This window comes from Monodelphis domestica, chromosome 5, assembly GCF_027887165.1.
Source record: "Monodelphis domestica isolate mMonDom1 chromosome 5, mMonDom1.pri, whole genome shotgun sequence".
In the NCBI taxonomy this organism is placed as follows: Eukaryota; Metazoa; Chordata; class Mammalia; order Didelphimorphia; family Didelphidae; genus Monodelphis; species Monodelphis domestica.
Window position 1 is genome coordinate 314,583,565 of NC_077231.1, and position 14,918 is coordinate 314,598,482.

The 14,918-nt window shown below is 42.5% G+C and overlaps 1 protein-coding gene across 6 annotated transcripts in view; it reads right to left on the minus strand.

The window, feature by feature from the left end:
• Nucleotides 1–14,398, minus strand: part of DNAH11 (dynein axonemal heavy chain 11) — a 272,410-nt gene extending 258,012 nt beyond the window's left edge. For 4 of the 6 annotated variants that reach the window (XM_056800511.1, XM_056800512.1, XM_056800510.1 and 1 more), the window contains exons 1-7: nt 14,184–14,397; nt 11,965–12,069; nt 11,137–11,532; nt 6,731–7,063; nt 4,863–5,117; nt 4,601–4,770; nt 3,385–3,607 (exon numbers count right to left, since the gene is read on the minus strand). In XM_056800511.1, coding sequence (XP_056656489.1) covers nt 3,385–3,607; nt 4,601–4,770; nt 4,863–5,117; nt 6,731–7,063; nt 11,137–11,532; nt 11,965–12,069; nt 14,184–14,330 — 1,629 coding nt within the window. In that variant the 5' untranslated portion in view covers nt 14,331–14,397. Of the gene's footprint in view, nt 1–3,384; nt 3,608–4,600; nt 4,771–4,862; nt 5,118–6,730; nt 7,064–11,136; nt 11,533–11,964; nt 12,070–14,183 lie in introns of all 6 variants that reach the window. The other 2 variants (XM_056800514.1, XM_056800513.1) reach the window with 1 other exon arrangement.
• Nucleotides 14,399–14,918: the final 520 nt, after the last annotated feature.

Consider the following 14,918-nt stretch of genomic DNA (forward strand, 5'->3'; position numbering starts at 1 on the left):
GGCTTTAGTGGCTGACTAGAAATTGGATCAACAAGAAGAAAGAGAACAGACAGGGTGTGATCGTGTAGTGGAATGAATGCTGGGCTAGAATCAGAAGCCCTGATTAGTTGTATGGCCGTGGGAACGACATTTTGTTCACACGGTTTGGGTCCCAGGTTTCCTATGTGTAAAATGAGGATGATAGAGGGATAGTAGAGAATCTGGGGTTACTTCCAACTCCCTCCCTCTCATGTGGACAGTGTGGGACTCTAGAGAGTACCGACTCTCCTTTCAGGAGTCTAAGGGCAGGGGCAGCCTTAAGGAAATGAGAGGAGTTGTAGTGCTCTAACTCATGAGCCCCCATCAGTGAGCTACCCGATGTAACTTAATCAATGAACATCCCCTCCATATCAATGAACACACATTACCTTTTACAAAGAGATATTTGGAGAATGTATAGTAAGAAGCAAAATACAGCACCATCTACCCCAAAGTATTGGGAGTCTGATGGGAGAGTGTGTGAGAGGCACATTATCCCCACAAGTACAGAGTCCTGGAGAAAAGGGACTGAATCTCAGGCAGCACATGTGGCAAAGGAAAAACCACAGATCTTGGTGATGCCAGGGCTCTTCTCCCTTTGTGGAACCCCAGCAACATACCTTTCCTAAATATATCATTTGTCCTCAGTGCCTTATGATGTTTGTTCATGGTCTAGTCTCTCCAATAGTGGTTGGAGAATAATGGTGGGAGGGAGGATTCAGAGAGGATGTCCCACTGCCATGGCACTCACCATCCTCTCTCTTGCCATCAGTTGAAGGCAGAGAGGTCTGCTCCTTGAAGATGCAGCCTGATCTAAGTCCGATTCTATCCAGGATCTCAATTCACTTTCCAGTTCATGGCTAGCGTCTACTTTTGCCCAACTGATGGGTTCAATGGAGATATCCAGGAAGCACTAACTCTATGAGAAGCACAGAGCCCACGTCCTTACACTCAGAGATATTCTCTGTCTGTAGGAGCCCTTGAATTAATGTGACACAAATGCGAGCTAGGAAGAGAGCCGCTGCCCTTGAGGGGCTGGCGTTCTAATGGAAAGAAAATGTATGAAAAGGGCCCAGAGAGCATGGAAGAGGGACACAGGGTGGCACTGGCTGGGGAGGAGAGGGGCTTGGCTTGGGATGAGAGGACAGGAGAGCTTTTATGAGCTCAGCTTTCTGAGGACTGAAGAGAAAGAGGGGAATAGGAGGGTGCAGAGTCCGAGGTTCCACTGGGAGGGAGGTGAGAATAATGGCGGAGTGCAGGCAGCATGGTATGGACATGGGAAAGGGTAATAATAATACTACTGCCTTCTTCAAGGAGTTGTGAGCAAAGAAGGCTTACAAATCAGAAGCACCGCAGTACTTGTTGTAGCTCCACACATAGACCTCTTCTCAACTCCAACCTCTGGACCTTTGCATAAGGCTGTACCCCATTCTTGGAATGCACTCCAGCTCACCTCTACCTATGAAATCTTAAATTTTCTTCAGTACTCAGCTCAAACATCACCGTCTACAGATCCACCACCCTTCCCTTCCTCCGTATCTTGGGTCTATTTTATACGTATTAAATAGAGAGGTGTCATTCCTCTCTCTACAAGGTAATGTCTTTGAAGCCAAGGATTCTCTTTTGTCTTTGTATCCAGATCCCCTAGCATAGTGCCTGGCCCAGAGGAGGTACTTATCAAATGTTTATTGATTGGCTATGCCCCCTCGTAAAACGTATGCTCCCTGGCACACAGGAAGTGCTGCATTTTTGCCTTTTACAGAGTGCTAGCACACAGTGGGTGTTTAATAAGTGCTGACTGATTGGTTCATAAAGCAAAATCTTATGGACACTTGTCAGTTATGTTGTAGTGAGGATTTCTTCTGTGAATTAATCGAGCTCTGAGACTGTGAAATGTGAATTGCTTTTCTTGTTACTAGTTGTGAATACACGTTTTTTAACCCTCACCTTCTGTCTTGGAGTCAATACTGTGTATTGGTTCTAAGGCAGAAGAATGGTAAGGGCTAGGCCATTGGGGTCAAGGGTCCCCCAGGGTCACCCAGCTAGGAAGTGTCTGAGTCCAGGTTTGAACCCAGGACCTCCCCTCTCTAGGTCTGGCTCTCAATCCACTGATTCACCCAGTTGCCCCATATGGTAATGATTTTAGAGGTAATGTGCCGGGCAGAGTTGGAGGACTAGGAAAGTCACAACCCCCATTGGCTAGCCCTCGCCATCTTTTTGCCCTGGAACTAAGAGACAATATTGATTCTAAGATGAAAAGCAAAGATCTTTTTAAAGGAAATGACGTGCCATCCTTGAAGGGGTGTCTTGTCTCACAGAGCTGAAATGAAGCCGGGCAACAGGAGCAAAATGGCGCTGGGAGCCCTGGGCAAGTCTGACAGGATCACCGATGAAATCAGAGAACTTGAGAGTTGGGAGGAACCCAACCAGCCATCCAGTCCTTCCCCTCTAGGCCAGGACATGCACTGAGGGAATCCCATGATAATACGCTCAAAACGTGGACACCGACTCTAGGATGCCGAGTTGTGGGTGGTTTGCAATGGCAGCAGGTGTTTCTGCCTCAGTGAAATCACAGGGCTTGGACACACACTGAGGATACATGCACATGTATGTACAGGCACATATGTGCACAATATGTATAGTCTGCCTCCTGCGTGCAGCCGGGTCTGTTTCAGCATTTAGCACACTGCTTGGTATACCACAAGCGCCTAATAAATGCTTTTCCATTCCACTTCCCTTATTAGTTGATAAACATTTATAGGCAAATCCATCCTCTATCACAGGAAATGTGTACATGCTATACATGCTTTTCCCCAAAGTCCTGATAAAGCTGAGGATAACGATGTTAGTCAATCGCTTCTGTTCCACCAGAGAAAGGCCATCCAACAACCACAAATACCCTGCAGGGAGAAGTCATCCTCCAGCTCAGTTTTCCTGTGATCCTTCCATGTCAGCAGGCATCCTGTCCTCCACCAGGAAAGGCTCCCCTTGAGCGCCGTCTCACAGGTGGAAACATCCAGACATTTCAGCAAACAGTGCAGTCTGGCGTTTCAGGAAGAGTCCCGAGACCTGGTCCTTCTTTGGTACAAGGCAACAACCACACTTGGAGGAGCCCGACCAGAAGAGGATGGCGAAGAAACTCTACTTGAGAAACAATTACTATGGATGAATCAAGCTGCCTCACTGCTAGCATATGTGTCTGAGTGTGTTTTCCTAGACTCGGATGCTTCAGGACCAGCAGCTGGTGCTCAGTGAACAAGAGCCAAGGGAAGCTTCATTGCAAGAGTGGCAGTAAGCACAGCCACCAGAAGGTAACCCACCAGAACGGAAGGCGTCACACTGGCCATTTAGGCTGCACTCACTCACCTCCAGGAGAATGTAAACGTGGTCAGGCATCTTCTGTCCATAGCTCTCCAAGAGTGTGATGGTGGCTTTGAGGGGGTCAAAGAGCTCATCAGTGGCTCCCTGGCGGTTCTTCACAGCCATGAGGTGGCCCATAATTTCTATGAGCCCATTATAGTCACCTTCTTTCAGCTCTCTGCAGAATCCAGCATCTGTCACTTTAATAAACTCTTCCAGGTCAGTCAGACTACGAAAAAAAGAAAGAAAGAGAGAGAGAGAGAGAGAGAGAGAGAAAGAAAGGAGGGAGGGAGGGAGGAAGGAAAAGAAATAAATAAGAAACAAAAAAGGGAATAGATCAAAAAAGAGAGAGTGAGGAAGGGTCATTTACAAAACGTGTTCAGTAAAAACCTGCCATGTGGTATATTGAATTGATTTGGAGTCAAGAAGCCCTGAGTACAAGAACTGTCTCTGAGATATCCTGGCACATTGCCCTAGGTAAGTTATTTCAGTTCTCATTGCCCCAGGAAATTCTCTAAAACCATAAATTGTGAAGCATGTGCCTATCTTCATTAATAAAGAGGGGTTTCCTAATTTGGAATTTTACTCTGTTTCAATAAATAGCAGCTTTAGTCCAATAAAAGCAAACTTCTTCTTAGTATAAAATATATTTCAAAATTCTCACTTTTGGTTGGGAAAAATAGTTATGTTTAAGATCTGTAAATGCTGGCATGGGATCTCTTTCCACCCAACCCAAGTCAAGAAATCTTAAAGAACTTCCTGGAACTAAGAGTCCAACAATCTGCCCATGAGTTTTATAAATTATAATCCTGAGGAGGCAAAGAGCCTTGGTTTTGGCATCAGACCAGCTCAGCTCAAATCTTGTCTCTGCTCAAAATTAACTGTGACTCTGAACAAGTCATTTGGCTTCCCTAGGCATCCTGAATAAAATGAGAAGGTTGAGCTAGAGGCCTTTGAGGTCCCTTCCAACTCTCATTCTTGATCCCAAGATTTCTTAAAATTTCCCAAATTCCTAAAGCAAATGCAATATAACAATGTTCTTTGTCATTCCACATATGCATATAGATTATTCTTTTAGAATAATATCAATAGAGCATCTCCAGTAACAAAGATTGTTAAATGCACAGGCTGGTCATTGAGTTAGCAAGGGGTTGGGAAGGAAAGATCCGTAGATCCATTTCAGCAGATCCAACATTCTGGATGAAATGAGCAGAGCTTTTACCTTTCGGTGACAAATCTCAGAAGATGCTCTTGGAACATCCAGCTCCACTTTTTAATCATGCTTAGCAAACTCATTTTGAAAGGCTTCATGTCCACCTTAAACCAGTTTTCAAAGACCTTAAAGTCCTCAAATCTGCTCATCTGAACATATAACGCTTCATAAATGTCAATCTAGAGGAGATTAAAAAAAAGAAAATGCAAATATTCAATCCCAACTTGCATTAAAGTCCTGCCACAGACAGCCCATGCGCCATTTTTCTTGCCTGTTCTTTGAACTGCTCAATTGTAGGGGGCTGTTCTGGGAGGCCTTCATTGGCCTGAATGTCCATTTCCTCTGCAGTTAATGGGTGACTGTAGAGAAGAAATTGCTTCATGAACTCTGTGCGGTCATCTACCCAGAGGTAAGAGTAGGTATCTAAAGAGTTCCTATAGTCCAAAACTTTGCTGATCACTGCTGACACTCTGCCCATGATCTCCTTCCTGGTCTCTGTCAGATCTGACATGTGGTCCATGTCTATCTAAACATCAAGAGAAAAAGGGAGTCACCATAAAGCCATGATTAGAGATCCATTTTGGGCACATGGCACACCATTAAAAACATCTCTAAATTCTTAGTGGAAGTAACCAACTTGGAATTATTTAGGCTTTTTCTTAGATTCTTAATACTCCTTTACACCTTAAAAACATATAATTATATAGATGAATAGCTATTCTCCAAGCAAAGGCCCAGCCTGGTCGAGGGACTAGAAGTCAGGCCTTAGGGTAACAATAGATCTGTGTTCAAGTCCTGCCTTTGATACATCCAGACTGTGGGACTCTGGGTAATGCATTTAAACTTCTTTCCAACTCTTCATGGTGAAGCAGGTGTTTCAATGTGTATTCATGGAAAGAGTTTTCATTTTAGGAGTTCCTTAAACTGATAAAACCAAAGGTTTGTCCAAAATTCTGCCCCCCAAAATCTTTTAAGTAATCAGCTTCTGGAAAAGAATGTTTATCTTCAATTATGAATTTCATTATTGACACACATTTTAATATACTAAAATGAACCAGGAGGCTATGTGAACTTTTTAATGCTGTTTTTAAATAGATATTAACACAAACAAGGAGATAACAAAATCACCCAGTTCACGTACCCTTCTTTTTCTGAACCTTTATCTTCTGTCTTAGTATCAATTCTAAGATAGAGGCGTGGCTAGGGAATGGGGTTAAGTGACTTGCTCAGGATCACATTGCTAGGGAGTGTCTGAGGTCAGATTTGAACTCCTGACTCCAGGCTTGGTAGTCTATCCACTAGACTACTTAGCTGCCCCTCAATTGCCCTTCTGAAGTTCGTTTTTGCTTTCTCCCCTTTGTTTTTTTTTTAATGTTCTGCTGATGTTCTTTTTTTTTTGTATCTCTAGCATTCCTCCTTTCCATATCCTTTCCCCCCCCCACACACACACACAAACACACACGGAAGACAAGAAGCTGGAGACTAATCAGCTGTCAATAAAAGGAAAATTCCATTTGGAATGTGACCAGGAAACAGTTGAAGGCAAGAATCAACTGCTGACTGGATTTCTGGGCTTTTTGGCTAATGGTGACTTTGAAGGAAGAAGCTGGGTTTATCTCTGGGACTTGGGATAATCAAGTTGGAGGTGGCCTGGCTGATTTGAAGGCAGAAGAAGAAGGACAAGAGTCCACATATCTCTCTCTGACTTGCTCTGTTTCATTGTAATGATTGAATTGCCATTTCTCTCAATATCCTCCAACCTAAGACTCACTGTAGATAATAGGGAAACCCCCCAACCCTCTTACCTTCATCCTTCATCTTGTCTTGTTTTCCCCAATAAACCCTTCCTTGAGATAAAGAAGAGAAAAGAGTATTTCCTCCGAAACATCATACCTCACCCTGAGTGACTTAGAAGGAGGCTGAAAAAGGGGGAAGGAGAAACTGAAGGGAAGAAGAGGGGAGGAAGGGAGATTGGAAGAGGGAGAAAGGGAGGTATAAAAGGTAGAAGGGTAGGCAAAAGAAGAGAACTACTTGATCAATTAGTCATCTAGTATCCATCAAATATACCCCCTCCAATATCATCTATTACAACACATACACACACATATCTCATTACCTGCTTTTTCAAAAAGGAAATACCTGGTAATTTGGGATGTCCAGATGTAATGCCACTCTCTTCATTTGGCTAGACATTCTAAAAATATTGCATAAGATCTCTTCCACGAGGTCATACAGACCATCCCCAGCCTCTCTTTCCATTGGGGGTTTAAATATGATCTCGGGGGCCATAAGGATCATTTGTGCTTGAAAAAATGGAGCAGATTTCAGACATTTCTCTGTGTTCACCAGGAAGAAATCCAAATCATGCATGATGGCATTGAAGAATCCATCAACTACAAGATCATCGATAAACTCCAGGTATATCTTCCAGGTGTCTGATGTGGCATTGGCTTTGAAGAGCCTCAAGTTTTCCTGGGGACAGAGAATGATTTACTATAAAATCATAGTATTCCATTGATCAATGGAAGTATTTAGCTGATTCACTCTCCCCAAAGTGAAGCCAACCCTGATGTAGTGAACCTTTCATGACCTCATGGAATAGAGTTCCTCTTCCCAGGTGTTTGTGACCTACCATTCCTGCTGAGTATGCCAAAACATAGTAATCTCAGTTCAAGGCTGCATGAACAGTTCCAAGATCTCCTGAGAAGGGGTTAACTCCCCTGTTCACATTCTGGGGAGGATTGGGGAGGATAGATTGTTTTCTCTCGAGAAGAGCTTTAAATCTTGAGTGCTGCTTACAATAAACGTTCATTATCCCTGCTTTGATACTGTTCCAGACTTTCTTTCTTGTGACTCTGTAGCAGTCCCCAGCACCCTGACCCTGTAGCTCGCTATTTTATATCATAGCTACCTTTGTGCTTGTATTCTATTCACTCACTAGACTGTAGCCTCCATCAAGGCAAACACGCCATGTTAAACAATGTATGTCACTCAGCAATGAGCTGAGTAAAGGCTCTGAATCCAGAAACCGTGTTAAGAGCAGAGGATATAAAGGCAAGGCACTCCCTACACTCAGAGATCTTGCAGTCTATTCGCTCAACAAGGGTTTATGGTGACTCTTATGAACCCAGTATTGTACTAAGTTTGGGGATATGAAGACAAAAGCAAAGTAACCCCTGCTTTCAAGAGGATTACATTCTAATAGGGAAGACACATGTTTTAGAGCACATGCAGAATACATATGAGACCGATACGAGGTCATTCCTGGAGGGAAGGCACTCTGCAGGAAAGGTTTCCCAACAAAAGCAAAAGCAGTGCTTGAGCTGAGTCTGAAGGAAAACCAGAGGATCCTAAGAAATGGAGGTGAGAAGGGATGCATCCTAGGCTTGGGGAGCCAGCCAGCCAGCACAACCACTCAAGAGCTGAGGCATGGTAAACAATCGGTGCCTAAAAGATTCCTTGTCCTGTCCCCCACCTGCTTCCTAGAGTCTCTAGACTTAGCTTAGTTGGTCTTCATATGACTGACCTAGTCTAAGCCCAGCTGCAAAGCCTTTCAAGTAGAGTCTCTTATGGGCAGGCAAAAGAGGAAGTGAAGTTCTTCTGAGCTGATGGTAGGGATGGAGGGACAATGGAAGGAGGAGCTGCACAGATGAGGAAGAAGCATCAGAACTTTTGAGCATGAGGCTGCAGTCAGGCAAGAGCAAAGGGAAAGGGCTGCTTCCTCAGACTAAATATGATCATGAGCACTTGAAGCTTTAACCACCTCACTGACCCACTTAAGAAGAGATCAAACTAAACTTCAGGGAATTTTCCCAACAGGGATGCCCAGGAGGAGATCTGTCCAGGAGGAGATCTGCCCAGGAAGGCATCTACCCAATAGAGGCACCCAGGAGAGGATTTGCCTGGCCGCTGTCATTGTGAACATGAATCATGGGCTGAGTTAAGAGGGGCAGACTGGATTAGGCATGTATGAAGGTCTTATGAAGATGAGTATTGTGACATTGTAATAGCTGGCATGTTCAGAACACCTGCAACTTGGCAAAATATTTCACAAACATCATCTCATACAAATCCCAACAAAAACAGAAACCCTTGCAAAATACGTGCTGCAACCAAGACTATCCCTATTTTGCTTGGGAGGAAACAAATAGCCATTAGACTTCTGTCCCCATCCACCTTTGGGAAATGTGGTGTATGGAAGGGGAGAAACTATGGAGAGAACTGCTCATCCCTCTGCTAGCTTGCCAAAACTATGGGAGAAAACTTTCTCTCCTAGCTGTGGATGAGACTCAAGGTCAAAGCCATATGCTGCAGAAAATAGAATGCTTTAAAAAAAAGCTACAAGAAATGGAAACTGAAGAACAGTTTCATTTCTATTTTGAAGTCCTGTGGTGTTCCTTCCTTATGGTCCCCAAAGACTCCTGCTTCCCCTGTTCTTGAATTGAGAGGGGTGATTTCAAAATTTCTGACTGTTTGACTGCAGGAAATATGGGGGAGGGTCAAATTCCTAGTCGGAAAAACCCCAACCTGATTTCCAATTCAATGTTGCAGGCACTGTATTGTTAATTGTGTCGGGCTATGCAATTGCATTGGAGACTATTTTCAATGCATTTTAATCAGGGTTCATAAATCTTATGGGTCTATAGCCCCCAGATTAGTGTTTTGGGAGTGAATCTTTAGATCCTGAAAATTTAACGGAAGAAATTAATTGTAATCCATCATCTGTCCTCCATCGGACAGATTCTTATGCATTAACAGCTGTAGAGGTGTCCTGAAAGTCAACGAAGGCATAATTCAGAGCATCCTAGAAACCAACCAGGAATAAACAATGGTGTGACTTTTGATAGTTTTTTTAAGTAAGTAAAACTTTTTAAAAAGTAAATAGGACATTTCTATTGGGTAAGAGTTAAAAATCTGTCCTCAGTTATAATCCACCCATTCCACAAACATTTATCAAGTATCCTGTATAAATGGAGGACACTTCAAAAGGATGCAAAGGCAAAAAATAAGCCAGCTCCTTCCTTCAGGGAGCTTCTGTTCTACCAGAAAGATATAATATATAAACAAATAAGTAAATAAACAATCATCTGAGTAGGGAGAGACTGAGGGAAATCAGGACAGGATAAAGGAATGGTGGTGGAGAGGACCCGAGTCAAGCCTTTAAAGAAACTAGGGGTCCTAAAAGGTAGAGATGAAGGGGAGGTGTATATTGCAGGAATTTGGGACAGTCTCTATCTCAAAGCCTTGGAGGTAGGAATTAGCAAGATAGAAATTCATTTACAAATGGGATGTAGGTATTTCCTTCATTTGACAAGCTGACATACTATTTAGATGCTTCCTATACTCTCCCTATCCGCCAGATATGTGGGTACCTCTAGTCTTATGTTGATTATTTTTTGCCTTATTGAAAATGGCCAATCATGAGTTCAAAGATTTGGTCCAGTTAATCAGACATCCAATAAAATGTGAAAAAAGGTGGAGACCACTTGGAGCTCTTTTATAGGGACATGCACATCTTCTTCACTGAAACTGGCAGGCATGAGGGTCTAGAAGTCATGCCCCTTGAGCCCAGAATCACAGCACTAAACACCAGCAAGAAACCACTTGTCTTGAAAATGAATCTCATCACATCATATGATATTTGTCATTTCACACTGAAAACTCTAAAGAATGATTTAGAAATTGGACTCTACTAATTTCTCATTGCTAGACCCAAATTAAATGCTGCTTTCATCAGTATCCCAAAATGGATGGAGAAAAGAAGAGGAAAATTATTCCATTTGTATTTCTTTGGCCAATTGGACAGAAGTCACTTTCTGTATCTCTCCTTTGAGGAACTCCAGGAGTAACTTTTGCAAATTTGAGAAGACAAAGGATAAATACACCCCTCTTTGGGGAAGTTTCCATCACAGGCCTCAGTTTCCTCATGTAAAAAATGAGAGAGTTGGGCTTGGTGACCTTAGAGCTCCCTTCTAGCTTTTACTACATGATCCTATAAACTTTTTTATAACTCAACTTCATCTGTAAAATAAGATGGTGGTGGTGGGTGGTGGTAGTGGTGGGGTTTGAACTGGCACAGTGCCTGGTACATAATAAACCCTTAAGAGATGCTTGTTGACTGACTGGACTGGAAGATATCTAAAATCTTTTTTAGTTCATTCAAATACATTTATGAACCACAAGAAAATGCCTCCTCTTCTTACACAAGGCCTAAGACACACCACCAGTCACAAATAGCTCCTTTCTTTTTGATCCATTTATACCTGTGTATACACATTGTTTCCCTTGAGAGAATGGAACCTCCTTGAGGACAATGATTTTTTTGCTTTTATCCTGGTATTCCTAGTTCTTAAACGGTGCCTACCAAATAGCCAACACATCAAAAACCCTCCATCAAATGAGGACTATCTGTTAAGTACTCAGAATTTCTCAAAATACTAGCTAAATGCTAATTGTCATTGTGGATTGACTGATGGGCTTTTTCCTAAAGAAATTAGGAGTGAGTTCAGAAAAAAATGCCATCCAATTTCTAGAGCATTGCCTACCTCTACTAGACTATGTATGCGGTGTCCATCTTCTTGGATCCATCTGTATTTCCTAGTGAACATGTCTCCCTTACCCTCCAAACTAAAGAATGCGTCTCTTCTGTGATCTCGCCTAGAAAACAGGGTGCGCTCAGTCCAAGTTTTCATGATCTGCTGGATCAGTCTGACATTTTCCTGGGTCTGCTCCACTCTCTGCTGTAGCTCAAAGACCTCTGCCTTCACCTTCTCCATGGAGTCCCAACTGTCTTCCTTCTGCCAGGTGAATGATTGCTCTGCCTCCTGGAGCTGGGCATCGATGGCCTTTAGCTCCTCTTCAATCAGGGGTTGCTCAACCTCCAGAAGGCTCAGTTTCAGCTTGTTATACCACTGGACAAGCAGCTCAAGACTTCCAATGTACTGAAACAAAGCAGAAAAAATGTTAGAGAAAAGGGACAACTCGTTTGCTATATCGTGAGAGAGAACTCGGCAGAATGAATGAAAGAGCTGCACTTGGAGTCGGAAGACTTGGTTTTTAATCCTGCTTCAGATAATTAGTGGCTGGAAGAACATGGGAAGAGAGCCTTCAGGAAATTGAGTGGACTCCCATACAGGATTTTACAGGAGGAAATGGGGAAGCATGGATGAGGAGGTTGCCGTCTACACCACTGAAGGGAACAGTCCTGAAGCACCAAAGTCAAAGCATTTATGGGTACAAAGGAAGACTTTGTAGTACCAGATTTGATCCCCCAGGCATATTCATGTTCCAATCCCTTTCGGGGATTGTCCTCTCCCTTTATGGAAGTTTCATCAGAAGTCCTTGCTAGTGTCCAAATATCGGAAGAAACAAACCTTTAAATAAGTGTCTCTTTTTCCATAGATGGCTAAGGCAGAATCCGGAATATCTGATTTCTCCAGCATCAGGAGATATTTCACTTCTCTCAATACAGCCACAAGCTAGAAGACAGAAATTGGGAAAGATTCTCTTTGGAATGTTTCAGAGCGAGTGATTATGTCATGAGAAAGAATGGTTTGTTTCCATTTATTTGAAAAGAGAAGAAAGAGACTTAAGAGAATATGTTGGGGGCTGCTATATCTTCAGAGGTTCTAACATGACACAAAATCTCTCTGTGAACAGACATCCGTTCATGTCTTTGCATCTCCTCTCAGTTGCCTAAAGGTAAGGAGAATAAAGTCAGCAGAGAAAGAGCTAACTAAGCTCTGGGTACCATTCAGGTTGTGGCTGAGTGCCACTTGCAGATTCATTGGAGAATGTAAGCTCCTTGAGGGCAGGGTCTGTTTTTCACTCTTTGTCTTCGTGTTCTCAGGGCCAGGCATACAGTAAGTAAGTAAGTAAGTAAGTAAATGTTGGCCAATTTCATTTAAGTGAACAAATTAGAGCAAAATTAGGCTTGCCAAAGTCTTTTATGGATACCTCATAGGCAACTAGGGAGTGTCTATTGGAGAGGGAACTGGGCCTGGAGACAGGAAGACCTAGATTTGTGTCTGACTTAGTTGTGCAACCCTGGGAGAGTCATTTGATCATTGTCTGCAGTTTACTCATCTGTAAAATGGGATTAATAATGACCCCCCCCCCCGGGATTGTAACAAGGATAAAATGAGATAATATTTGGGAAGTGTTTAGCAATCCTTAAAGTGCTATATAAATGCTACCAATAATAATAATAATAATTACTGTCATCATCATCATTTTAATTCTCATTGGCAAAATGAGGACATTGGACTAATGGTTCCTGGCAGATCTTCTTTACTTACTGCCTCTGGCAAAGGCATTTCAGCTCTCAGCAATTTTCTAAGCTAGTATGTTTTAGAGAAGGTTCTGGCTTGCACTGATAAAAGGAGTTTTCCCATCTGGGAGTTCCCTTTCAATCGATAAAATCCCAAGTCCAGTCTTTGTACCCTGGTTCAAATTCTGGATTTCAAATTGTGGATACAGACACAGCCATACACACAGCACGCCAGTGAGTGTCGGGGAACAGATTTTAAAAAGAATTATTAATGCCAGATTTGCTACAGACATTTTAATTTATTTTCCTTTTTAGTCATTTATCAAAATAAAAAGTGAATGTCTTGGAAAGATAATAAAGAAAAGGAATATTTTATAATACAGAGTGGATTCTTTTCCCCACAGTGTGTTCCTCGTCCTGACCTCACCATTGCTTTGGGCTAGTCTCCCATGTTTGAGTCCCAGGTCCCTGGCTCTTCCCGTCCCTCAACTCGGGTCTAATCAGGGACCAAATCCTGCCCAAGAGCTCTCACATCTGCTTCCTCGCTACTCCCAGGCTTGCCATCCTGGCCAGATCTTCATTGGCTCCTGCCTAGGCAGGTCTCTCTTCGGATCCAGATTCCATTCCATTTACCAGAACTATCTCGTCATGTTAACTCCTCTGTGTGGTCAGAATCTTGATCCTTCCTGCCTTTCCAGTTACCTCTCTCATGACTGCCACCCAAACCTCCCCACTACAGTCAAACTCCTCCTTCACAAACTCACCATGAGTTTTCTCATCTCCAGGCCTTTGCTCATCCTGCCATTTTCCCTGGAATGCCCTCCATGCTCCTCTTTGCTTATTGAATTTTTTTTATGTTCCTTTCAAGGTGAATTCAAAGTCTGTGCCATTCCCGAAGCCTTCCCTGATCCCTCTGTCCAGAAATGCTCTAACCCTCCTACACTGAATCCAAATAGAGACACTCAATAGCTGTATGACCCCAAATGAGTCCCTTAACTTTTGTCTGCCTCAATTTTCTCATCTTCAAAATGGGGATAATAATAGCCTCTACCTCCGGGGTTGTTGTGAGGCTCAAATGAGATAATATCTGTAAGGCATCTTGCACATTTTAAAGCATTATATAAATGTTAACATTGTTATCATCTGAGTTTATGTCATATTACCCTCTATTAGAATACCAAATATGTGAAGACAAAGGCCAAGTCTCATCAGAGCTTTGTCCATGGTCCTGGACTTAGCATAGAGCTTTACACACACCAGGCATTTCATAACCATTTGCTTAATTAACTAACATAAGACAGTCTTTAAAAAAATCAACCATACCTTTGGGTCGAAATTGACACTCAGGAGACCACTAGAGACGTCGTGCTTTATCAATGGCTGGCTCAGATTGAATTCACAGATCTCATCCACCGTTCTTTTCCATTCAGCATATATACAGTCCCCAAACTGGTCAAGTAAATTGAGCATTTCTATGTACTTCTCATGTAACGAGACACCATCAGGTCCTTCCAAGAATCTGTATGAAAATTGTTTTTAATCTTTACTTTACATAATCAAACAGGCTTCAGTTTAACCATTTCATAAACCTTAAAATGTCAAAAATTAGAAAATGGTTGAGAGAGAGACATGGCATTAGCCAGATTAGATGTCAGTGTTTCTAAAGGAAATGGGAGATTTTACTCTGCAAAAGGAAGAAACTTAGTTTCCTGAAAGAACAGAATCTTACCTAAAGAATGGAAAAATACTTAGAAAAGGAAGACTTTAATTATTTTTTAAATTTCTGTAAGAAGCAAAAGAGAAAGGAAAATGAGGAAATGATCATTTTGATGTGGGAATAGAGGAATTAAGGAAGGAGTTAAGATGACTCTGGGATGGGAAGGAGGGAAGGAGGAGGATGAAAGAAAGAAAGAAAGAAAGAAAGAAAGAAAGAAAGAAAGAAAGGAAGGAAGGAAGAAAAGGAAAGAGAGAAAGAAGGAAAGAGAGAAAGAAGGAAAGAGAGAAAGGAAGGAAGAAAGAAAGGAAGGAAGGAAGGAAGGAAGAAAGAAAGGAAGGAAG